The following is a 27,562-nucleotide window of genomic DNA, read 5'->3' on the forward strand; positions in this document are numbered from 1 at the left end:
CCTTGGATTCATGATTTTTTTTTTGTCATGTTACATTTTTCCCCATTTATTTGGGAAGAATGTTTTTAACAATCAGCAGTGGGTCTTAAGATGCAAAAGTTTGACAACCTCTGCTCTATGGTAAGTTAACAATGTAACTTTTATTTGTAGGATATTATACCCATCTATCATGCCAGAAAAAAAAAACTTGGAAGCCACTGCTCTAACACAATCGCACAATTAATGGCAAAATGCTGAAAAACGTTAATAATCACCCTACTCTTTAAAAATGCACTCAACTGCATCTGTGTGTTGCTTGGCAACCATTCTGCTAAATGTCACTGAAGAACTACATTGCTTGGCAGAAGACTGTTTAATTGTTATCAATAAATTATTGCATTTTTATGTTGCTGTGTGTTTATTTTATGAAAGGTTACTATATGTAATAACTGTTTTATTAAAGCAAAAAGCCACATGAGGTTGTGGTTTACAGCGATTTTAGAGCAGCTACGGGACGCTGCTTGGAACGACCATTGACAGTATATGAAAATGGTCGGCATGAGAGCGAAGTGAAGACAAAATATTGGTCGCCCCCTCCATATTAGCAGATGAGCCAAACTAAAACATCAAAGTACAAGTCAAATCAAATTTTCCCCAAAGATAGTTTCTATCAATTTAGTTCTTGTCACACTGATGTTTGTTCAAGTGTTCATTTTCTGATCAGTTTGGTTTTAAATTAGGTATTTGAGGCTATAAAAAGTGGGGTTCGTGTCGTGGGTAAAAGCTGGGCTCATGCTCACGACTGAGTCGGCTGCAGCTCCAATTCTGTTCACTACTGTGGCTCCAAATGACGTCAACAGTGCAAGATCCGCTTGTATCTGGGATATTTTATCTTCGCTTTTGTACAGTGGGAGGAAGTGGAGACACGTCATCCACTTTTATTTTGAGTCAATGTGTAAAACCTACACACCTCGTGAGCTCATGAACTCTTACTAAAGCACTTAAACTCCCTCTGTGAACTAATGCAGCATCTCTTCTATGTCTGTCCTAACTCTGATGTTGATAGTTCTATCAGATGTACCTCTCTGATCTCCTGCCCTGCTCCCTTGTACGCCTGCAGCTCATCCAGGATCCCCTTAGCGTCCTTCAGCACCACGTCCACCTGATCCCACACCTCCCGCTCTGCATCTGTGGGCTGGGCATCTGCAGAGGACAACAACAACAACAACAACAACAAGGTCAGAGCAGGGCAAATCTGATTGGTATTTAATCCATATTCACAAACAGTGGGCTCAACATGAAGTAAAAGACAGTTCTAGGAAGGAACTCAAATCCTCTGATATGATAGAAAGTTTAATAAGCAACTTTCAATTATGTAAATGAAAGCTCAGTGAAATAATCTCATCTTTCCACCGCTTCCAGTTTAGTTTTGACACCACCCACTTTCCTGGCTGAGAGGAGGAAAATGGAGCAAGATAAGACAAACGAAGAAGGGTTGCAGCTCTGTAACAACTCTGGGTGTAGAAACGGTTCAGTTTCAGAGTTGTTGTTTTTTTTTCTTTGGGTTAGAAAGAAGTGGCAACACTGTGAACCTTTTCCACCACCTGAAGCAACAACACCTTGCCAAGTGTGATGACTGTAAACTCCTGCTCTGCTGCAGAAGAAATACATCCAGCACAGCTTGTATCAGCAGCTACAGTTCAGCTTTTTTGTTTGTGCAGTGTTTTTAATTTAGCATTGCAATTTATTCCCATTTAAAAATCATAATTTATATATTTGCATCCCTGAGGTCTGACTTCAGGGTGTGACACTGTTCTGAAAATGCAAATAAAATGCTGAGAATGTGATAAATTTAGAGAAAACTTCCCAAAATTGAGCAATCTTGCATAAAAGGGATTCATTAACTATAATTCTGATGCTTTTTTGATATAAAATCCACCTAGAAACAGTGTGAGCTGTATGAGACATTGTTTTCTCTAAAGGTATGACTGAGTCTCTGGGTTTGCCAAGTGTGAGGATACAACAGTACAGGATCAAGCTGTGCTGAGGGGCCTTAGGCTACACAGCAGCTGAACTTCAGTGCTTTAGATTTGAGGAGGGGGGCTCTGCTGCAACTCTGCCCTGATTGATATTCTGCACACATTTCCAGCATGGAACAGGCAGGTTGATGGAAAAGTGCAGAAGCTCTGGTGGTAGATTTGGTTCTTTTTTTTTTGCCGCTGGGAAGCACATAGTGTAAAAGATAAGTGGTGGGGGGGGCATGAAAAGACTTAAGAGTTTCAGAGTTGATAATGTTATGGTAAGATATTCATGTGATCGATATCAGGAGAGGGAGCAATTACTTTAAAAAAAAAGAGAGACTCACTTTCAAAATCGAGGAAAAAATTGGGCTCTTGTTCCAAATCTGTGCACGTCAAAACTTTCAGTAGGTTCCCCATGTTACGATACCTGTTGAGAAGAGAAGAAGAAAAAAAAAAACAATAAATGATGAGAATGCAGGTGGTGATACAAAGCTGTATCCATGCTCTGCTTCACTGCTCTGGTGCCTGTATGAACTTGGCGGTGCCCCAGATGTGCCTACTGCTCATATAGCTCCCCTCGGACCCTGACCCCCCACAACCCCCCCACCCGCAACTCCATGTGTGTTTCCTGTGCCCAGGCTCTTAACAAACCAGATGTCAAAACCAAAAGTCCCCAAAAATAAAAAACTCAGTTTGAGATTTTCTGCTTTGTTAAGTTTCTTCCCAGCAAACACAAACATTTATAGGCAGTATGCAAAGTAGTCCATCTCACAGAGCTCCAGAGGGAAATCACATTTAATCTATGTTCACATCTACACAGAAAGTAAGTAGCTGTTAGCTGTACATAATGGGACATATCCAATTAAAGTTTTATAAAAGAATGCAGAAACACAAGAAAACATGTTTATCAACTTTGTTGTTTGTATGTGAAATAGACATTACAATGTCTTCAGGACGTGCAATGCAGTGTGCGGGTCATAGGAACTAAAACATCACATCAATATTTAACATGCAAGAGTAATGCACATGTGGTACAGTAACAGAAACTTAGATTTACTGCAAAAGCACAGCGTTATGTTTTGTAATATCTGTATCGTCATATTGTAATGCATGAAAATATTCCTGATTCATTTTGTGGTATGTTTAGTAGTTAGTAATAATTATTGCTAATACATTTTTTTTTGTCAGAAAATATCCAAACAGAGTAGAGCAAAGTGGCAACTGTTTTGTCTGACAGTTTAAACCAAAATGCATATAATTTAACATTATATAAAGGCAGAGAGAAAAACAACAAATCTTCACAAAATTGCTTGCAACCAGCCAGTGTTGAGCCTGATAAGTGCAAATCTTTGATTTTCAGAACTGTTAATTCTCTGTTGACTGCATTTCAGCAGTACAACACAGATGACTGTGTGAGAGGAAGCAGTGATCCAACATCGAAACAAAAGCAGACTCTTGACCCCTGAATTTTCACACTTTTGTACTTTCACAACACTGTGCACTGCAAAGTGAGTTCTGCGTACTTTTACTCAGAAATGACAAACCAACCTACAAACGACCGCTACACACTACACAGCTCCTGTAATAATACAGGGGGCTCCTTCCTGTCAAACTTTCACACGTTTCAAAACTTTTACTTTTCATGACTGTTCGGCATCATCTGAGCTGATAGTGGATAGTTATCACTATACTTTGTACTTGCTGTAAATGAGACCTCAGGTGACTTCCAGGTTAAAGAGGAGGATGAAAAGGATGTCCAAGCTTTGGCAGCCATACTGTGGCTTCCCTGCTGAGGTATGCATACCACACATATACATATACCGTGTATCTATACTGAACGTACAGCTCAGCTGTGACTTGTCCAATGAGAGGTGACAGCCTTGCCCTCTACTCTGGTGATCCTCTCACTCCTAGAAAGCACAGAGCCAATCTTTCTCAGAAGCAAAGGTCAACACACATATGACAAGTCAGAGATCTGTGACAGTTTACGGAGAGAAACGGTGGCAGGCTCCGTCAGCGGAGACTGATTTAACCCTCGGTGACAGAGTGGAGTCATACAGGATGCACTCCGAGAGGGCGGAAAAGTGTCGAGGAAAAACAATGATGAAGTTGAACCTGGGCAGGCAGATGTCAGCTGAGATGAGTGACGGCTGAAGAGCCAAAGTGACTGAGTGAAGGGCCGGTGGTGGTGACAGGGTAAATCATGCCAACACAGGTAATGCTGGGAGACAGGGAGGTGCTGCGACAGAGCAAACGACACACTCAGCAGTCACGAGCGGAGGAAGAGTGGAGATGTAGTGGTTTTAAAATGCATGAGATGCAGCACGGGGTGAGGTGGGGTGGCTGGAGGGGGGTAGACATGTATTCTTGCATCTTGAAAAGCCTGCAGTGGGTCATGTCCTTACTCTAACAGAAAGTATTAGTGATGAATGGCCAGTTTTTACATGACTGCTGAGTTTGAGCGCAAGGAGATTTTATAAAATGTTCTTCCTTTTAACCAGGTACTTGATCGACACGTCTATTAATAGATTTTAAAGAGATAGTTTGGATTTTTATTGTGTGATTGTATGAGGTTCTTATCAATAGTCAGTGTTTTAACAGTAGATGGCTGTCAGCACGGCCCCGAGAGCCGAGAGCAATCTACTGCTGTGGACAGGGTCAACAAAAGTACATATCTCAACTACTTAAAAAAGGTAATACACTGACTATAGATAAATACCTCATGCCTCCCCACTTCAAATAATCAGTCAGTGAATATATCCAAAACAAAAAAATGTTACCTTGGACATTTTAGACACTAAATCAGCGTTTTCAAACTGGGGTCCAGGGACCCACATGGGTCAAAGTGGGTTGTAGGGGGTCCCCAGCAGAGGGAGGAACAGGATATTCTGACTCTGATCACATTTTTTGGAGGCTGGAATAACAAGGGAAGACATAGGGTTTTTGATTGATTGTGATTTCTAGTGATCCTAGTTTGACTATGAAGACTTAATTATCTTTAAACCTAAAAATAAAAAAATACTCAAAAGAGGATCCCTTAAGACAAAATCCTCTCAAAGTGGGGATGAAGGACTAACTGATGAACTGAAAAGTGAATCAGCAGGTTAATCAAAAATGAAAATAAATGCTGGTTGCAGCTCTACCTTGATTTTAATGTGGTCTATTAATAAATGGTTTCAATTAAATACTTGTTCAGTATTTTACTTTTGTTTTTAATTAACAATCAATTAATCTATTCAAATGTATTTATGCAACCAGGACCATTTCTTTTTAACTCTGGATTAAATGTATTTTTTACTTTTACTTATTTCAAAATCCCTCTTTAACAACTGTTAGTCACTCTGTCGACCCACTGACCACCTGCAAAGACCCACCTGCCTTGTCCAGCCTCGTCTTATTACCCTCCTCTAATGTGACCTGAATGTCTGACTGTGCCAGCGCCAGCATCTCACTGGCTGTCGGAAAGCAGCACCTGATCCAGCCTCAGAAGGGATGAGAGCTGTCACCGACCTCGCCCTGCTGGATGATGTGGGCACTGCCCACTGTCAACGCCGGGCCGGGCCTCCTCTGGTCCTCTACTGCCACCTTTCAGCCGCACGCGGATCGAGGCAGGCCAACCAGCCGGGCTGGGCAGGGCTGGCAGAGCTGCCAGGGCTCGCAGCGCTTCGATGTGGGCGCTGGCAGCCTCGCAGGCCCAGCGCTGCTCCCATGTGCTACTTGAAATGAGGTCATTTTAAGGACGGGGATTTGCGTGGCTGCATTTCAAAGTCCAACAGAGAATCTTCAAGTGGACCAGAAAAGGAACAGATTAAATTTGTGCATTTCACATCCTTTCTCTTCAACTGAAATTTCAGCCTGAGAATTATTTATAGATTACATAAACATAAATTTAACTTTGCAGCTTATATGGGCTTCTTATGACAACAACCATCCCTTTAAAGATAAATTGTGTTACTGAGAGTAACTGGCTGCTTAATGATAGCGTAGTAAGAGAGAAGTGAGAGGATGAAGTGCTGGCTGAGAGCGCACAGATACTGTATCAGAGAGGGAGGGAGAGACTGAGGAATTGAAGCTGCCCCCCCTCCCTCTCTTGGTGGCTGTAGTAGTACCCAGGAGTGCTGGCATGTCCTGGGCACCACAGAGAGCCCGACGACAGCCTTGTTGTTGTTTTGAACCCCCCTACTGAGCCATCGCGTGCTCACAGCGAGGGAGGGAGGGCTGCTTCTAAGGCCAGGGGCAGAATCTGACAAGCAGGAGCCCGCGCAGCTCTCCCATTGGCTGAGCCGATCTACCCAACAGCTCACTGTATCCATGGAGTCAAAAAAAATTTGGTGCCATTGAAAACATTGCAGCAGCCAATCAGAGGCAAGCTCTGGGTGAGGAGCGAGTACAGTAGTAGTAGGACTTGAAAGCACATGAATATATTAATACAGATGAGGTAATGCGCCAAAAACAGCGGATTAGTCGGGGAGGGAAGTCAACTGGAGACGATGGAGAAATATTTAATTCCACTGCTGAGCACTTAGTGATTTAATGTGATTTGATTTTTTTGTGCAGCTCAGCAAATTCCTGTTATTATGAGCAATTTTTAAATTAAAAAAAGAGGAAAATCAAGTCATATACTGATGAATGTGAATTAATTATCACATTGTAATTGCAGCTAAAATATGATAATACATTTTGTCACTTTGCTATAATTAAAATGTTCTCAAGATGTTGGATGTATTCTTGAAAAAAATCAGCATCCCACATATTTGCAGATGGTGCAGAGAGGTTGAAGCTTATTTTGGGAAAAGATGCCAAAACAGTGCCACGCCCATGCAGCAGCCTGACCTCTGGATGGCACTGCCTTTTACCGTCTTCTCCCAGCCCTCTGTGCCACCCCTTTAATAAGCACACCGAGCGAGAAGCAGGGCACAGCTGAAGCCGAGCACTGCGGCAGCGTCCTGCAAAAACAGCTCGGGGGCTGATGGCTGGCTAATGTAAGGGAGGGATAGTGCTGACATTCCACTACTCGGGCTGCAGCATGAGGATCCACGTGCCCTGCTGCTTTACTATGGAAGAAAAACAACGCCCTCCCCCCTCCCTGGCCGGGGCGCAGACACGGCGCGGAGCGTCACGTGGGCTCTGCCGTGGAGAGGCTGAGAGCTTGCCTGGGGTGTGGAGGGGAGGGATGGGGGGAGGCAGCAGAGTGTATGTCTGTTTATGTCTGAGATTATGTGGGTCTACAAAAGAAAATACATCTAATTTGTATCTTTATAAGACACTTAAATAAAAAATAATAATAATGTAGGTGAGGTTGAGTGCTGAGTGTTATTGCGTGTGTGGAAGGGGAGGGATTGTGAAGCGTCACACTGCAGCAGAGGCGGGCAGAGCCAGGCAGCTTTAAACTTGACCTAGATTCCCCGGGTGACACGCCACATCGCATTAGCCCACTCGACCAGACCTGGACCCGCCGGAGCTCGCTGACACTGGCCCGATTCGACAGGCAGAAAATGGGGGAGCACTTCCCAAATGGGGCTGGCATGCGCGCACCCCCACTCCTCCTCCTCCTCCTCCAACCTCCCCCCTACTCGACTTCTCCTCACCCCAGTCCATCTCCTGCCAATCCTACCCAGCTGACTAAAAATGGCTTAGGGGGAACATGGCAATGAAGAGGGAAAAAAGGGGGGAGGGGGGTGCCATTTGTTTGTTTATGGGGGTGAACTCGATTACCTCGTAGCCACGCCTCTGTATTGTTGCACCCGCGTAAACATCAGATAATGCCCCCCTCACCCAGTTTCTGGCAAATCAAAACAAACCTCACAGGAAGATTGAATCATTACGACTGATGGCGATACTTGTGGTGACATCCAGTATCAGCTGTCTCATCTCGCTCCTGCAACCACACGCGGCTAAAAATACCCCCTACCTCTCTAAAAAAACAACTTCAAAAATCACCGCAGCCGAGATGAACCTGATCAGCATGAATGGAAACAAACGTGAAGCCGGACGTTTGTCCAGAGGAACGGATCAGAGATAAGATGAAAGTGGGAGCGCCTCATCCTTGGCTAAGCCCCCTCTCTCTTTGGACAGCACCTGATGAAAGTTGGAAACCATGGCAACAGGCACATACACAAGAGTCAGCTAAAACGCTGGCTCCATTGAAATCGAGCTCTATGAAGAGCCTCTCGCCGCCACTCTTCAGTCGCACCAATACAACAATTTATACCATCAACACACACACAGAGATGCTGCTGACAGCTTGCGACTCATGTTGATGTCAGATCAATACATTTAACTGTGAAAAGTCTTCCACAATAACACAACAGGGGTCTATATGAGCAAAGAAGGTGCTTCTCCACATCCTACAAAAGGCTGGGAATATTTTGTGACAGAGTAGGGCTGCAACTAACAGTTATTTTCACTATTGGTTAAACTGTCGGATCATTTTCTTGCTTAGTTTTTTGGTCCATAAAATGGCAGAAAATGGGGGGGGTGTTGATCAAAGCCCAAGGTGACATCCTAAAATGTCTTATTTATTCACTTAAAGGACTAAAGAACACAGAAAATATTTACAGTTTAGAAGCTGAAATCTGAGAATTTGGACCAACTATTAATCAATTATCAACATAGTTGGTGATTAATTTAATAGTTGACAACTAATCAATTAATCGCTGCAGCTTTACTAAAGAGACCTAAAACCAACCCATGGTGTTTGTATGAACTCTGAATCTCTGCTCCATCCTCAGCCCTCCCCACCCTGCCCTTGAGAGTCCTCTGACTCCTTCCTAGGATGTGTTAGGAAATCATTAAGGAGGGGGTGTGGTGGGGGTTCATATTGACTCACTGTCGTCAGTCAAAGCAGCACCTCCTTCAGGGCAGCTGCCTCCTAAAAACCCATTCAAACACAGATCTTCTGCTAAAACCGCCCCGAACCATCATTACTCGACTGACCTTCTGACTGACTGTGACTCACCAGCGTCACTGTGTCCTTAAATCTCACTTGGTCGACTCTCCTGAGCATTCAGGGCCACAGCGCCTCACATATTTGGTTTTTGAGGTTAACATTAAATTAATCCCCAACTTAAATTGAAGAAATATATTTTAGCATCACCTTGAATTGTTTTTTTTCCTGCACAGCAAAGTAATACTCTAGCAGGATTTTGGGTGGGGCACAGAGGAGGTTTTGGAAGGATGATGAGTGTCAGATTGAAGAGTACCAGGCAGCGTTTTCACTCAGTAAGAGAGCAGTGCCATCTGGAGGATGGAAACAGTTATGCATGCAAGGAGTAAGCGGTGGGGAAGACCACTCCCAAACCTTTTTCCTTTCAAATACCAGCTTCAAGAATGCTTATGCATGAAACTGGTAAATACAAATGACAAGAGGCGTAGTTATTGAGAATTTAAATCACTTTTTTGCAGGAAATAGTAGCAAAGAACATACATTTTTAACTCAAGGCAAGATGTCATTTTCCTGGGATGAAAAGCAGCACTCGTGTCTGATGTAAGAGCACCACCCAGTGTTCACATGCAGCAATTTCAGGGTGGTAAAACAGAACATTCAAATGACATTTCTGCAGACTGAACGTTAAAATGCCATGTTTCATGCTAATCTGCCCGACGTTAAGGCTTTTTGACATGAACGTACGTCTGCAAAGGAATGAGCAGCAGCCGGGCGGACCTGCTCCTCGAGGGAACCTGGGCAGGAAGTTACACAGTGTCAGCCCTCCAGTGGCATAAATAATAGATAACTGAGGAGAAGCCGGGAGCTTTTAGCTGACATAACAAGCCACTCTACATATTACACCCACTCAGACGTATCATCTCAAATGACCTGCTCGAGCGGGTGGGGTCGAGACGGGCCGGAGTGTCTACCATATGCTGAGTCAAGTGTGGAGCAACTGACAATTCCCTGAGAATAAAACACTTATTTTATCACACTTTTTCTTAGGTATATTAAGATTAAAGAGGCCAAACATACATCCTTTTGTTGCATATTTATTGTCACATTTGCTGTTATTCTAAACAAAAAACAGACAAAGCTAAGCTAAAGCTGTGATGATTAGTTATTAATTGACTAGTTGTAAACTATTAAATTAATTGCCAGCTACTCTGATAATCAATTAGTAAATCTGAGTCATTTTTTAGGAAAATATGCCCAATATCTCTAATTTCAGTTTCTCAAATATTATATTTGTAATTATTTCCATTTCTTTAGACGTCCATGACAGTAAACTAAATATCTTTGGGTTGCAGACAAAACAAGACAGTTGAAAACATCACCTTGTGGTTTGGGAAACAGATATCAACATTTTTCACTGTTTTCTAACATTTTAAGGATGAAAAAATGCTCAATTAATCGAGAAAAAGTCAGACAGATTAATCAGTAATGAAAATAACTATTAGTTGCAGCCCTAGCAAGCCATGAGTTGAGAAATCTCTAATTCTAGAGCTATAAATCTTACAAAATCTACATTTTCTGTGCACAATCCATCATCTACACAGGTATGACACTGCTATTCATCACCAGCTGGGGGCAGTATTGACCCAATTATGATCATAGCAACAGGAGAGCCAAGAAAAGCTTCACCTCAGGCTACTTCACCACACCTCCCCCTGGCTTAGCGAGGCTAATCCATCCTGTGTATATTCACACAAAACTCGGCCTGCTGCATTAACTCAGCTCCATTCTCCATTTATAATGCAACACGTCTCCTGCTCCCCTGTACCGCCACAGGCTTGTGTACTGCATGCTAACTAAAATAGCTTACCATTCAGGCTATTTTAGTGAATGGATTCAAGTCTTAGTAGGGCACCACAGCAGCTTGTCATTAGCCTATACACACACACACATACACATGGTTGGTCTCTCGTGGGGATACACTGACTTAGTGATCCTATATATGAACCACCTGAGGCTTAGCTGTCAAAACGGTGCAGCATTCCAGCACTGCAGCTCAGCCAATCGAGCGATAGCCGTGTGTCATGGTAACAATCTCCACGGAGACATGGAGGAAAATACAACAGGGATGGGCAAACATGCAAGCAGGAAGAGAAATGATGGCGAGGTGTGACAGGGTGAGGTGAAGACAGAGAGAGAGAGAGAGAGAGAAAAAAAAGGTTCCTTTTGTGGCGAAGGGAAATGTAAGCACCAGAACTAGACACTGCTCTGAAATGAGGAACATGTAGGTCATCTGCACTTTAAACCACAAAGTAACTACCTATTAAAGAAAACAAAAAACATGTGAAATGTACTCAAACATGAAGAGTCACATGTCAGAGCTGCTGGGCAGTGACACTGTGGCCTGCAGTTACATAAACACCCTGGCCTTCAGTGGGGTGGGGGGAAAACAGGAAGCTGGGAGCACCTACATTACTCAACTCCTTTTTATGGCCCACAATGCACTTCATTTCCTGAGCCAGCATTACACATACACCCACAGCACGGCACATTAAGGCTATAATAGGCATAGGTGCACCACAGGCGGCCTTACATAATGACATGTCTACTGTATCGGTGCCCCCAAACTACTACATTTCTAAAAGTGAATTTTTAATCATGAGGAGTTTATCAAGGTTCAAGTGCTTCTTGTTCCACCCCTCAACTCAAAGCTGGAGGATAAAGTGTGTAGTATGATTTTTAGAAGAGACAAACTATTAATAAAGGTTGAAGTAACAGTCATTATGTATCAGCAAAAGACACTTTATCAACATCAAAAAGAACACTGACCAATAAAATGTTCAATAGTTTCTTTTCAATGCAGGGCTGCAACTAATGCTTATTTTCATTGCTGACTAATCTGTTCTATCTGTAATCATTTCCTCAATCCATCCATTAGTTGTTAAAATGCCATCAAGTGGTAAATAATGTTAATCAATGGTTCCCAAAGCAAAACACAATTTCCTTATATTGTTTTGTCCACAACACAAAAGATATTCTGTTTACTGTCATTGACGAGTGAACACGGAAAAAAAATTGCATTTAAGAAACTGGAATCTGAGATTTTTTTTCTTATTAAATTACTCAAACCAATTATTTGATTATCAAAGCAGTTGCTGATTAATTTAATAGGACTCAATTAATTGATGCTGCTCTATTTAAATGCATCAAGTGTGATGTAATACACCACGGCGCATAAGCAGCCAATCATATCCCTTGATAACAGAGTGTGCAACAGGTGACATGCAAACAGCCAATCATTTGACAGTTGCATTGTTCCACCATCGACATGTGACACAACAGAAACAACGTGGAGTGAGACAGTGAGTACACATATACAGACAGTGAAGAAACTGTGAATAAAAAAATCTAATATGAATAAAACCTTAATGTTACCTCATCCATGAATATGATTTCTGCCTGAGTCATGTCAGATTTTCATCAGCTACAACAACTCCCATGATCCCACACTCCTTCACAATGCCAACAAACTACATCTTTTATTATATTTTAATGTGAGAGCCACCCTTTGAGGCAGAACTTACATTTTGTATGTTTTAATGAACTTTTTTCTACTGCTCTTTATTAAAAATAGGTCATTAAACAGGTCATTAGACGGAAATGAAATTCAACGTTTTATTGAGATAAATCTTTCACCTCTATTGCTCTGCCCTTGATGAAGCTAATAGAATTTTTACAGTGCCCTTAACTGAATAGACCAGCTCCCTTCATTATTTTTTCTTTGTTAAAATCAGAGTGTGGGAGTTTTAATGAGACACAGGAGGGACACTTTGGCAACGTTTGATTCTGCGCCGGCTGGGGCAAAAATGTCCACAGAGAGAAATGTCATGTTACATTCAAACTGAAGCAGACAGTGTACTAGTTGCATTTTTGCCCCTGAAAAATCTCTTCTTTCGGAGTTCTGGACCAACTGGAGCAAAATTAGAGCACAAGTGAAGCAACGTGTGCACCTCTCAACCGCAATTTGTAAAACAAAGTAAATGAGACAACAACAGCTGCCAGAGTTTTCCTCCTACCTATGACTGGGCCCACATTAGCATGGAAATTATCACTAGTGGAAAGAAAGCAAGGTAACTGACTCAACTGCCATTTAATGCCTCTATCTATTCCTAGTCATTCAGTGTGCAACATCTATGACCTTAACTGCTCCGAGACAATGGGAGAAACACGGGCGCACAAACAAGCTTTGATGCAGAGCGTTTTTCTCCATCGTTCTCAACAACCTGCTTTTCAAGCTTTTGGGCCAATTCAAATTAGGATCAGACATGCGGTACGTCCTTGAACAGGTATAAATAGACATGTAAATAAATATCAGCAGATATGCAGATGGTAATCTGAAGCAGAGAACAAAAGTTTACAGTATGAAAATAGCCAAACGGTCAAACTTTGCATTGATGAATATGTCGCACACAGGCAGTTTAATAGGATAGGTTCACACTTTTTCAATGCAATCAATGTTTGAATTATGTTTGTACAGTTGCAAAACAATGCAGCAATAAGTAGCCATCCTTTTACAAAAGAAAATACAAATAATAATATAACTATGTAATATCGCTGCAGATGTTGCCACAGTCTGGTGCAGCATTAACACATTCTCTTATCAATTAACTGATTGGCAGCAATTAACTGAGAAAATAACCCAGTCCCAAACCAGTCCTTGAAAAAAAAAAAAGCTTTCTCCACTCATACACGTGTGACCTGGTACGAGGACTCACCAGCAGTGGAGCTGTGTGACTGTCAGGAGCAGGGAGGCCCGGCCTGGCAGGTGGCCCCGGGTTACAGTCCTCCAGCAGAGGTCAGCCTCTGAAACACAGGTCAACAGGTCAGCCACAAAATATCAAACATAACTCAAGAAAAAATTTAAAAATCTGTAGTGTGACAAAGAGATGACTTCAGGGTCTAATGCAAACACTGACAGCATGAAACAACCTGCAGTATCATAATGCAAAATGAAGCCTTCTTTAAATAAAATTAAACATTTCTTAAAAACACACAAATTCTGGGGCACCCTGGTAGCTCCGCTGGTGGTGCATGCACCCCATGTACCGAGGCTGAGTCCTCAGGAGGAGTTCAACTCCCACCTGCAGCCCTTTGCCACACATCAACCCCGTACTCTCCCCCCTTTCCTGTCCTCACTTCAGCTGTCCTATTAAATTAAAGCCATAAAAGCCCCAAAACACAAAAAACACACAAATTCTATTAAAAAGAAAAATCACTGAAAACTACCATTTCCTATTTTAAGAATTGTCAGATATACTGGTCACACCTCTTTACAAAAGACTCTCTGTAATAGCATTCATTTAATCTTACTGTGAAGTTCCTTTTTAAATGAGGTGATTACCTAGAAATGACTCAAATAGAGAACATTATGAGTAGATAACATGTTAATAATGCAATAAAAGGGTTGTTCTCATGTTCCATGTTCCTTGTGAAATATGAGGTAATTGCAGAGTCCTTATAAAACCTGGAACAAATAGACACACATGAAAAACACACCACTTCCTATTGTGCAACACTTCCTCTGATTCACCTCAAGGCTCCCTGCCACCTCCTGTAAGAGCTCTACAACACAATTAACTCAGTCTAGCCCACATTTACATCTATTCATTCAGTGAAGTCTTAAGAGCTTGAAAAGGCAAATCAAAAGTGATCAGTTTGTCATCCAAACATTTAATCTACAAAAAGAAAAACATACATTTATCCACAAACACACATCTAGTTTCTGGATGAAGTAAAACGAGTCTCCTCAGTTTAAGGCTTTGACACAGTTTCTGAAAGCCACAAGCTCGTTTCACAAGTTGTGCAGCACAAGCTCAGTAGACTGTGAGACCATTAGGACCAAGGCACTCCTCTATTCGCCAGCCTGCATACAAATGCACGGCAATAGTGGCCGTGTTGGTCATGCATGAATGTGATCAGACTTCAAACCCTGAAACTTCAAACCCGCAAGAGTGCTAGAGCTGTGGGAGCGATAGGTGATCGAATAAGACACTGTGAAAAGGGCAAAGTACGAAAATAAAAGCAAGAGGTCGACTAGATGCTGAAAAAAGGAACATTCTTGTGAACCTGAAAACCAGCGGTGTAGATGTCTCTCTTCTCATTCAACCGAGGCTTTCCTTCATGCTAACTGACCGCGAGATCTAATCCAGTAGAGCTGACATGTCACAGGGGACATTCTGGGTGACATCTGTGGCAGGGCATCACGGGAGTCAGCTATGCATCATGCCTACAGCTGGGGGCCACGACATAAGGCTAAATTATCCCTTGAATGAGCACATGAGGTTACAGGGGTTACAATCAGGCCTAAAGTATGTGGAGCAGTGCATTAGCATTTGAGGAAGCAGAACAAACTATGGTGTGTTTCTGTATGAAAATATCTCCACAAAGTCAACCAAGATTATTCATGAGCATTAAAATAACAAACATGTCCCGTTTTTCTTTTTTATTTTGGGGGTTTACTTAGGCTGCTTTACTATAATGATAGAGCATCCCATCCTTGTAAAATGTTTTGTAACACAGTTAAAAGACTCACACAATTTGTGCCATTACTTGCTAGTCTAGTCTTAGTAACAGCTGAGTGGGTTAACTGGGAGTAATGTTAGACACAATTTAGAGATGGAAGACATGCATGCATTCACCTCGCTTGTTTACAGGTGCACATATAGCCAAATCGATATACAGTAGGTGCTTGCAGTATAGAGTTGAATTTGAAACCCGTGTGCGTGCAATTTGTGCAGGAAGTTTGGAATAAATTCTTATTTGTGATTAGTTCTTGATAGTTGGCCCTATAACTAACTGACCCACTACCACTGGGTAGCGTCTAGAGGGGAATCTTTTCTTCACTGTACACCTTATATGAACTAATTACGTTTTATAATATTTGACAATGCTGTAGTTAGATTTTAACTACGGTAAGTTTAGGGACAGATACAACTTGGTTAGGGTTGGGGAAAGCTCATGATTTGAGTTAAAATGATCACTCACACTTGTGCAGATCTCGAGTTCCCTTCTAGACACAACGTGGCTAGTTTTGTAACTGAGATAGTAAATCTGAGGCTACCTGAGCCCTACATCTTTATAGCTTTCCAGAATCTCCTATAAATATTTCTTATTAACAAGCCTGTGGTCAATGACAAACATCAGTCTGTGCTATTCAAGCCATTATTGTGCTGGTCAGATCTGTGGCTCATGCTGTATATAGGGATACCGTCATTCACCTCAGTGCTCTGTGGGAAAAGACCCACATGATGAGATCATTCTGTGCATGTAGTGATTTACTCATCCCTTCAAGCAAACAATTTAACTGAGGGGGGGGGGGGGGGAACTCCAGCCCAGTAAGTGCCACTGTGGGGGATCAGTGTTTTGTGTTTTAATTAGCTCGGAGGCATCCACTCGTCACGTGAGGAGCTGTCTGTCCTAACAAAAACTTGAAAGAAGTCATTCAAATAAGGATGGAGTCATGGGATGAGATGAGTAATGGCAGTAAGTTAAGTTTTGAGAAATTCAATACCCTTAAAGTCACATAAAAAAAAAACTTGAGTAAACTACACAGCAGCCTGCTCATATTTACCAACGTCGCTGGTCTGATATTGCTTCATTCCCTCTGGATAAGAGGCAATAAAACAAACTCCATGTACTTCTCTCTCAACCGAACTCTCACTTCCTGCTGTTTCAAACAAATATTTCCTTGTTTTGATTTGTCACTTCCAGTGAAGTGTACAGTAGCTACATACCAGAAATGGATTTAAATGTTTTGTGTACAAGAACTGTTTTATGAGGCTGCAACATTTTCTACAATTATCTTATTAAGAGGGCTGTGCTTTCACATCTTCAGTTTGTAGCAGCAATCAACGTTTGCAACGTACCAAGGAAATTTTTCTTTGGTTTTAATTTCCTCCACCACATGAAGGAGTCAATACATGTGGACTAACAACATGTGTGGGCCTGCTGTAAACGGCGTGTGCCACAGACAGCAAAACATGTACTGAGTCTGACTGCAGACTGCAGGCCACTGAGGTAATCAATAGGATCTATATGTGGAGCATGTCCATTTGTCACGCACATACATAATATATGCTCAATTGTCAGCTTATTTGGTCCATCTTCTTTGGCATAAATGGGGTGGACAAAATCATAGACACACCTGAGAGTTAAATTAAATACACAGGGTTCCATGGCCACAAAAAGTTACTCCGTGGCCACCAAATTTCATGTGGGTGGCCCCCTGTGGCTACCAAGTTTTATCTCTGTGCAGTTACACAAACATCCAATTCCTTTATGCCTTTTAGTTCAACATTCAACATAAACAGGACTCGTCTGTGGCTAGCTACTGATATGCGTGGGCTACTGACGTATGGGTTTACTAAGCCTCCTCAAACTGCTGATGTAACACAAAAAGCAGCCCATTAAAAAAACATAACAGTAATGAGGGAGGGAGTGAATGAAAACAGGCATTTAGGTGGTTAGAACACATCTAAGGATGAAATGTACTGCCACGTGTGCTGCCAGTTTCCTCAACTAGCCAAAAAGACTAGTTTGTTTTTCCATTTTCCATTGGTTAATTATTCAGTTTTGTTTATGTTGACTGTATGGTGCAATGAAGTTGGATGTTGCTGATTACTTGTTGCAGTAGAAACATTTTTATTTTTTATAACGATTTCTATATACTGATTTTTTTATTGTATCTTTATTTGTAATAGTACAACTTGTTTCATAAATATTGTATATTTCTGCTTGTTGCAATATTGATGCCTTTATATTTATTTTGTCTTGCTTGTTTTTTAAAATGTGTTATTATTAATACATGCTTGTGTCTTGATATAATTAAGTATCATTTATGTTTCTCGAAAACTACTGAAGACAAAACTAATAGATGAAAAGACAAAAGTGTTTAAAAAATATCCTGTGTTGTTCTCAGTGTAGACTATACAGTAGAGAAGCTTACTGTATGTCTGGTAAATCTACCAACTGACAAAAAAAATTTCAACATCACTGAATAAAACTTTGATTAATGCTTAAGTTACCATGACAACTTGCATTCCCCATTTCCTACTGGTGAGTGAGCGACGAGGGCTGAGGAGGGATATCGACTGCTGCTGAATTTACTGAAGCCCACAGAGTCGAGCCGAGCCTCATTTCATTAAGAAAACCTCCACAGATCGGTTACATGAACTGGAAATCCTCAAATTGAAATGTCAAAACAAATGTCTTGTTGAGAGCTCATTCATCTCAGCTAGATTCAGAAACGGTGGCGAGCAATTACAATCAATCATGCAAGCAAACCCTGCAGCACACAAGTTTGACTCAAGTATTACAGCCATCTTTATCCTTTTACATCCTGTAAGAAGCAGGTGAGGGAGATATGTTTGATATGTTCACCTTCTTATTGTAACATTAGCATGCTAATGTGTTCTTATCAGAATTGAACACAGAGAACAGCTGTGGCTGAAAGAAATGTAATTATTTCATCATAAACCAAAGTCCTGGACAGTTTTGACCAAATGATGTCACCACTAGAGATGATCAGGGTTTTAAACCCAACACAAAATTAATGCCTGCCATAAATCTTTGCATGTATCACGAACAGGGTGGGAAATTAACTATTTCTACCAGCCACTGACAGATAGATATTCACTAGCCACTCTATAGTAAATTATTATTTTGCGTCTAACAAATCTACCAGCCATTTTCATCACAATACAGTGTTTCTGAGAATCGATACAGTATCATAAACTATAATGTTGTATAAGAAAATACTGATATTTTCTTACACGTCTATTATACAGTATAGACACAACAGGGCTGCACAATTGATTGAAATGTTATCAATCTTGCAATATGGCTTTTTGCAATTTTCAGATTACAGGAGGTGCAATATTTGTTAAAGGCAAAATGTGTAAAAAAAAAATTTTTAAATGAATGTCATGAGGCAGAGATGTCCTGTCCAACACATCAGATTCAACAGACAAAAAAAAAAAAACACCTTCATTTGGTACAGATAAGAATAATGATGTAAAAATTCATCATTACCTCTAATATTGCAACTGCAATGTCAGTCAAACAATGTAAAAGTGTATATCTCCTCCTTTGCTACAGATTTCTAAAGCTTTGACCAAAAGAGCAATGTTACCATGACAAAACAAAAAGCATCATCAAAATAAATATCACAATATAAGGAACTAGGTAAAAAAAAAAGGGCCTATGTGACTTATCAGGATGGGATCATGTGAGCAGTTTTTTCAAAATCTGTGGACGTTTAATTAATGCTCAGGCAGGCAGTTTGGATAAAAAGTAGGACAGCTTTGTTTAACAGTTTTAACACTATGTGAGCATGAAGGATTGGTGCGGGGGCAGCACGGCAATGGTTTCATGCAAAAACTGAATTTCTAGCATGCTGATCTGCCATCTGTGGCAACTCCCCTGCTCTGTGTGTCCACTGACATGTAGGCGGCCACATGAGGATCTCATGCCTGCCTGCTTTAACATTCGGTAATAAAATCACTGTCACCACCACCAGAGAAGAAAAGATTTTTTTTCTTTTTATGGTTTGATATGATGAGAATTTTTTTTGTAATACAGCAGGGCAATCAAAGTATTTCAGTGGCTGTTGGAGGAGAAAATCCTGCAGCAATCTCTGCCATCTCTACTGTAGATTTTCTCAAAACTGAGCCTGGAGGGGTTTTCTTTTCTGTGCATGTGTGAAAGGTGTGGGGGCAGGGGCACACACAGTGACAGCTTTTTTTCCTTTTGAGTGGGCCATGTTATTTATAGCATTATGTTGAGAGATTCAATGCAAAGTCCACTTTGCCTTTTTTGCCGCATTACTCTAAAGACACTGCTGCTGCACACAGAGAGCAACAAATGAAAGCATCCTGTTGGAGGCCCTCGGATTGGCCTGCCTTCAGGAGAGAAAAACAGATATGAGATTGCTCTCTCTTCTCATTATGTGCACGCTCAGGGCTTCAGATAAGCCAACATCACAGGACGGATGTGAGAAAGTTGAGAGGAATGCTCGAGTCTAGCAGCACAGCCAGAGCTGCACATCAGAAAGTGGCACACATACTGACTCAGACACATCAGAGGCGCACATCAAAAGTACATTACTCGCTGCCGCCAAAGGCTACACACACAAACCACCACAGCTAGGACCTCCACAGCTCCAGAACATATTTCTCTGCTCAGTTAACAGCAAAACAGTCGGTGTGTGATAATCAACAAACTCTGATAGAAATCTGTTTGTGGACCTAACAGCAGGAACGATGCAAAAGCACTCGATGCCTCTTCATATCCAGACTCAATAAACACAGGCAGCCATGAAAGGTATAATATGTAACATTTCCACATTAAAAATGTAAAAAGAACTAGATCTATGTTATATATTTTGGTGAGCTGTGTACTTACATTATCCAAAATGTTTTCAACATTGCTCAAACCCAGAGAAATATGCACATTTTATTACCTTTATTATATTTAATAATAAAGGTGGTGGTGCAGATGGTGCATCTCATTTGGTCACCTGTCAATGGTGTCATATCCCCTTTGCCACCTGTAGTCAGGCAGGTGTTGTTAGGACTTTATCAATACTGCTTATGTAGAGGTGTCATGATTCTCTACAATATGATTTGACTTCATATTTTAAAAGGTCTGGATTAGAATTCAACTTCAAGTTAAACATTTTTTGCATCGACAGTTGTGCCATTTTTAGACTACTGAGTCCTGATTTGTAAAGCTCAACCATTCACTGGTTTCCTGTTCTGGTAACTTTCATTTACATTTTCACTTTCTTCTTTAAAAGGACGGTTTACAGGTATCAAGTACGATTCAGTGGCCTGTAAGCTACGTTGTGCTGTCTTCTAAGTTTTGTGTTTTCTTTGGACACGCTGGACATCACAAGGAGTGGAAAGGGAAAAAAACACCACTGATTCTGGCTTTGATTTAGATTTTTGAAATTAAAAGTATCAGACACAGACAGGCTTATTGATAGTGACACAGTTATCAATACTACTTTCCATAATTTAATGTAAAAAAATATATTTTACAACATCAAACTATGTCTTTTTGTTTGTTTGTTTGTTTGTTTGTTTATTTTGTTTGAGTAAGAGACCCCTAGCAACAGAAACAACATACTGTGCTTTTAAACATGTAAAACCTTTCAAGCAAACTGTAGGTAATTAAAGCAAGACATGGTGAGATCAGCTCTCTAATAATTCAGCTGTGTGCAGAAACAGGGAATGCTACTCAGAAGGGGGCAAAGACAGTCAGTCTTTCCTACTGAGTGACTCAAGTGTGTCATCATTTCAACTATGATCTGCTTCTGGACAAGAGCAGACATGCAGTAGTGATGGAAGGAGGAGATTTATGTGTACTCAGTAGTGGCTCTCAAATGGCACAATTCCCACCACACTAAACAAAGCAGTGTAGCTGTAAGTCAAGTGCTTATAAAACCAGATTTTTAAACAACAAGAGAAAGTGATGTGGACGCCGAATGATGCTGAAGTCACCAACTCTGCCAGATTAAGTCGTCTCATGATGATGGTGTTAAAGCAGAATGCTGAACAGGCCAAATCACTTAGAGGAAGTTAATCCAAATAACTGACCAAACAACATTATGCCAGAGACAGGAATCAATACAGCTCCATTCTGCATGAAAACTAAGACAGCAGCAGCACCTGACTGAACACGCAGCATGTAGGGGGTGGACACAATAATGTAAACACTGACAAAATGGTGCAAACAGCCCTGTGAAAGGATGTGTAAATCTTTTAAATATAGTTTTGGTGGGGGCCGTGTCAGAGAGGTGTTGGTCGCTGTTATTTTCGGAAACTTCTGTGGATTGCATTGCATTACATTTCACAAGCGCTCATGTTATTGTGTCCACCCAGCACAGATCACAAAAACCACAAAAACAACTGACAGGAACACTAGATAAAAGCAATAAAAACATAGTCAAAGCTTGAGGAATATAACTGGGTCACTCATCCATTCTCACTCTAGTCAATATGTTTCTAGTAGAGTATTAAAGTCTTAGTGGCACTCACTGTATAGTAAATAAACACATGTTGGCTGCCTTAAGTGTCACAACAATACAGTAAAACCACACAATGATACATTAACTGAACATGTTACAACAATGGCTCAAGAAGATGGGACGTTTATGTGTGAGTGGATCGACTTCCTGCATGAACCTCATACCAAGAATAACTGCTGTAACCCAACCTGAGGCCAGCAGCTCAGTGACACTGGGCGTGTTGAAGGGGAGTGGGTCGCCAAGAGGTGTCGTCTGGACCCCTTGCCGACTTTGTGGCATTCCAGTGAAGTCAGCGATTGATTCACAAGAAACTGTCTGAGATAATGTCCAAAAATTGTTTTACTCTCATTTAGTCTCAGAAAAATAACCCAAATCTTTCCGCTGAAATGATAAATGAAGGCCTGTTTGCAAGTCTGTGACATGAAAACATCTGAGCAGCTCTGCCGAGACGGTCCTTGGGAGCGGGAGGACTCCTGGAACAATGATTAATAATTAAAATTAACTACCATTACACTCACTCTACCCCCGTGTTATCACCGCAGCTAAACTGTCTGCAGTTGTCCCAACTAGAAAATACATTTGCTTGAGAAGGTATGTGGAAAATCTTCCCACATGGGCTTCCTCAAAGGGTTAACAGGTTCAGTGGCTCCTACTAAATGTCCCAGTGGGTCAACATGAGAGATAGTTTAATTGAAAATTTGGCTGAATTTATCTGTGATATATTAGCAAAACTGAGACCATTTTGATCATATCCCACGCATCTCTGTCTCTGTTGTTATTTGAGCACCCATAATGTAAAAACTGATGCACAGCACTGACAAAAGTCCTGTCTAATGTCAACAATATCCTCTCAGAGAAAAAACTAAAGCTGTATGACTTTATGACAAGGACACAGAGAGATTATGACTAAATAACATGCAAATTATCTGTTTTATTAATAGTATTCATCTTGATTGCTGGAGGATTTTATTCCATTTTATCTATGTACTAGTTTAATTGCGTAACATCATTTGCCTCACTCCTTAAATGTTTTAATCCTGGTTCAATCATGTAACACACTTTGTAACTTAATCATTGTATAAATAAAGTTTATTATTATAAAACTTGCTCTGGGTAGCTTCCAGTGTTTGCTTTGTATGACAATGCTGCTGCACAGCATCCAATAAATGTTAAATTTGTAAGCAAGGCCATGCCTACATGCACCTGCATGCCTCTGCCTGCATCTGGCTGGGATTTATAAGGTAATACATTGTGCCAAATGAGCCATATTCTCATTTCATGCTTGTTTCACAAGCCAAGGTTGTTGTGAGATAATTTTCCCACTGGTTATGCTCAACAACAGATTTCACTTTCTTGTCGCAAGTATTCGTTCCCCTCACTTCTGCAATCTTTGTAACTGTTGCTGCAACTTCTACATGCAGCACAAATCAATATAAGAAAGAATAAGCTCTAAACTAGAAGTTCTGAACTGCTTCAAAAGTCACTCATCTTCTATCCCATCTGTCCACACCACTGCAGCGAGAGTATGAGACATGGCACAACAAGTTGCACCATGTCTCACAGTCATACAACTGTGGCACAAGTAGTCAGGTATTTGTCATGTCTTTTCCAGCTAATATGTACACATCTACACTGACTGGAGCTGTGAGAACAGAAAGTTGTGTCCATCTATTGAAGAAAGTGACTGAACATAGAGAGAAAGGTGATACTTCTGTTTCTGAAAATGAGAAAGGCAGATATGAGGAAGAAAAATTGCAAAAGAGGATAAGTCAAATAACCTGGAGGCATGTTATTTTGCACAGCAGAACTGGGTTTGTCATGAAGGACTGAGACCTTTTTGCACTTGCTTGTAGTAAATTGTTTACTGACACAAAAAAGTGCAGCATATCACTAAAAGAAGGTGAAAGTCTGGGTGTACACTTCTGAACTTGAATTACACCTGAACGTTCTCCTCTCAAGGAATCATTTAAATAAACACTGGCACACTTTGCACACGCAAAGACCGTGGGACCTTTGAGACAAATTTAACAGACGTTGCATCACAACCACAATAGAGTTGCACTTGCCATCAAATCCGGATTTCTGGACGTTTCACTTCCACTTTCAGGACCGACTCAGAGACTGGGCGGAAAGGAGAGCACATTATCTTCCACGCTACGCTTGAGCTGTGCAGACAACTGGTGCAAAGAGAACACCTTAAGAAAAGCAACTCCACCCGTTGAGGTTTTTTTTCAAAAGAAATAAAAGTGACAAGTTTGTCAGTCAACCTGTGGTGAAACGTAACTAAGTACATTTCCTCAAGTGCTGTGCTAAAAAGAATTCTGAAGTAAATGGTCTTGAGTAACTCCAAATCATGCAACTTTATGCTACATTTCAGAGGGAAATATTGCAATTTTTGTGCCACTACATTTTGTTTTACCACTATAACAAGCATATAAACCCTGATGCATTATTATACAGTTTCTGAAGCTACCCAGTAACTATATCAAAATTTAAAATGACCTCAGACAGGATGTGCAACAACATGTTGCTACTTGGATCTTTGTGCATCAATAAACATAATCAATATAACAGTGATATATTCTGCTGATAGTTCCTCTATACTTTTGCTAATGTAAGCTTTTTATTTCTGTGTTTTTACATTATGGTAACTTCAGTGTGGAAACAAGTGACAAAATCTTCTATCACGCCTTCTGCAGAATGAAATTAGTCAAAGACAAACCAGCTCTCACCATGTCCCAGCTGTCAGTGTGTGCATTTCCTTTAATGCAGCTTTAATGATGCATCATTTACTGCCTGTAAGCGAGCAGTCTTAATCCAAAAAGCCACACGGTCAGTTAGTTTCTAACTGTGTAGATTACCTGGCTCTCCCTGTGGTGTAGATGAGGCCAAACACGGCTGATAAACCTGGCTGTAGTGATATATGGGTCAAGCGTGCAACATTCACTGCCTGTGGCCAAATAAAGGAAAAATGTAGCTCGCAGTGTAGCCTAACGTCTACCTTGAGGAACCTACCGTTGTTCCTCTGAAAAGGGGAAGTTAACGGTGCATCGAGTGTGTTAACCTCAAAGCACAAACACGTATTTCACACTATTAAAAATTTTCACTAACTTCACGATACGTGGGTTTGATGTCGCCGGACACGTTTATGATTCATCATTATTTATTTTTTATTTTTTTTTGCCACAATGGAACAAAATTAAACACTTAAAACAAGCCAGACTGAATGGCAACCGGTGGACGGTTGAGGCGGTTAGTTGAGAGGACATTAAAAGGCGAGATAAAGTAGCGATTTTCTGTCTTTTACCTTGATGCTCGTTGAGAAACACGGGAGTCGACGTCTGGATACCACGCTAGAAGCCAGCGGTCCGGGCTGAAAGGAGAAGAAAAGCGATTTGCTGCTGTTGCTGTTTCCGGGTTAGTTATTGAGCGTCATTGTGACCGTCAAACGGAGAGGGGGAGCTCGGTTTGACCCTCCTCTGAGCGCGGAAAGGGGAGTTGCACACCTTCCTCGTGCGACTGAGCATAGACCCCGCCCGGTTAGCACAGACCCGCTGGCGAGTTTCAACGGTCACTTCCACCGGATTACTACCGCTGACCTGGACTATTAATATGTCTCACCGCGGCTTTAATTAGGATTTATAACCGTTAGGTAGATCATTTGTACAGTTCTGAAAATTATACCGAAGTGTCTTCGAGGAAGGAGTTAGTAGAAACCCCAAACAAGCACCTCTAGGTGGCGCTAATGTGCTGTTTGACCCTCTACTTTGACCCCAGAGTCACTTTTAACTACTCAGTTTACACAGTGGTGGAGGAAATGTATTTTACTCAGGTAAAGGTCCTTGTGCCACTGTAAAAACACTCCGTTGCAAGTAAAATTTCCTGCATTGAAAATGCAAGTAAAAGTATGTAAGTATAATTGGGAAAGTGCACTTGGACTAAAAGTAAAAAGTACTTGTGGTGAGGCATAATGTACAGGTCATTATTGTAAAATAAATCCTATGCACGGTCTTGCATCCAGGCTTGGGGAGTAACTAATTACATGTAATGGGATTATGTAATCTGGATACACAAAGGAATATTCATTATCATGGCCTCTAGAGAAAAAATGTTTCACTGTGAGGAAACTTCACCATTTTTTGTCTTTAAATCAATCAGTGAATTGCGCACAAACCACAAACATAAAACACTTAGAGATGCAACTATTAATCTAGTAAATTAATCTGCATCTAATTTTATAATCAATTAATTGAGTCATTTTTTTATTTAAAAAAATGAGGTCTGGTTTCTTAATTCCTCTCTGACAGTAAACTGACAATTTTTGAGTTGGGGACAAAACAAGACATTTAAGAACAATTAATTGTGTTAATAATTTACATTGGACTTGTGACTTGGACTTGTATTTTAGCATGTTTTGTGTGCAAAAAATTAAATGTAAATACCTAGTAATGAAAACTGTCAAATAAATGTAGTGAAGTAAAAAGTACTAAAAGTACAAGTGCCTTACACTTGTACTTAAGTACAGTACTTGAGTAAATTGACTTAGTTGGATTCCACCACTGAATGTACATGACTTTGGAAAAATCTTAATGAATATGGTACTTTAGCCTGATCACTTTAATTGATTATGTCAGGGTATTACTGGCACTAGTCTAGCAGAAACACAAACACTGGTTATACTAGATTGAATGCCAGTTCAGAGAATGATTCCTTGCAGTCAGCACTTTGATACATGAGTTTTCAAAGCAAACTAGCAGGGCTCAAAAACATACATACTTTTGCTACAGCAGCAGAGTTTGTTATGCAAGTCATTATTCAGGTTGTTTGCTCTTGGATAAATTTGCACATTTTTCTGGTGACGATGGGCTTATTGCACGTATGATAAGAACAAAAGTTTTAAAAACGTGGCAAAAGAACTGCATTCTTCTAATGTTTGTGGGGTGTTATGCTTTTATTTTGATAGAACAGCTGAAGCGAGGGCAGGAAAGGGGGCGGCAGAGCGGGGGAATAACACACAGCAAAGGGCAGCAAGCAGGAGTCAAACCCACAGCCTCAGCATGTGAGGCACATACTCCACCAACCGAGCCACCAGGCCACAAGAAACCTATTCTATGAAACAAGGAAACAGTTTGCATGTTTTGGCGCAGTTTGCAGCCATGTCTCTTTGAACTGACCCACAACTGTTCACTTAAAGTTGGACTTAAAGTTTATCTAATACCTTTGTAGTTTCTGATGTTGTAAAAAGATAAATGGTGTATTTATTTAAGGGTAGTGGCCCTTATACAAAGTGAACTTTCAATGCTAAAAGCAATATTTTTTATAAACTAATTTTTCTTTACATCAGAAAAGGCTTAAGATCAATTCATGGTCATGTCACAATTAAAATTTCATGCAGTGCATGGGCACATAAATTAATAAGTAACCCAGCTTCATATGCATCTTATCATTAGACTTAACAAGAGCATTGTTTAACTCATGTAAACATTAACTAAACCACAAGCAAGCTTTCTAAATTTAGAAAGTTAAAAAATAAAGTTTTCTCTGTCAGCGATGACAGGGCTTATCTTTATTTAGCTCCTCATTTTACTATTT

At 40.7% G+C, this 27,562-nt stretch overlaps 1 protein-coding gene across 1 annotated transcript in view; it reads right to left on the reverse strand.

Annotated features, from left to right (window-relative positions):
* Positions 1-25,432, reverse strand: part of cyribb (CYFIP related Rac1 interactor Bb) — a 40,244-nt gene extending 14,812 nt beyond the window's left edge. Inside the window, exons 1-4 of the mRNA XM_084747072.1 lie at positions 25,278-25,432; positions 13,659-13,746; positions 2,345-2,427; positions 1,061-1,182 (exon numbers count right to left, since the gene is read on the reverse strand). Coding sequence (XP_084603198.1) covers positions 1,061-1,182; positions 2,345-2,417 — 195 coding nt within the window. The 5' untranslated portion in view covers positions 2,418-2,427; positions 13,659-13,746; positions 25,278-25,432. The remainder of the gene's footprint in view (positions 1-1,060; positions 1,183-2,344; positions 2,428-13,658; positions 13,747-25,277) is intronic.
* Positions 25,433-27,562: the final 2,130 nt, after the last annotated feature.

Source organism: Lutjanus erythropterus, chromosome 21 (assembly GCF_056507025.1).
Source record: "Lutjanus erythropterus isolate fLutEry1 chromosome 21, fLutEry1.hap2, whole genome shotgun sequence".
In the NCBI taxonomy this organism is placed as follows: Eukaryota; Metazoa; Chordata; class Actinopteri; order Lutjaniformes; family Lutjanidae; genus Lutjanus; species Lutjanus erythropterus.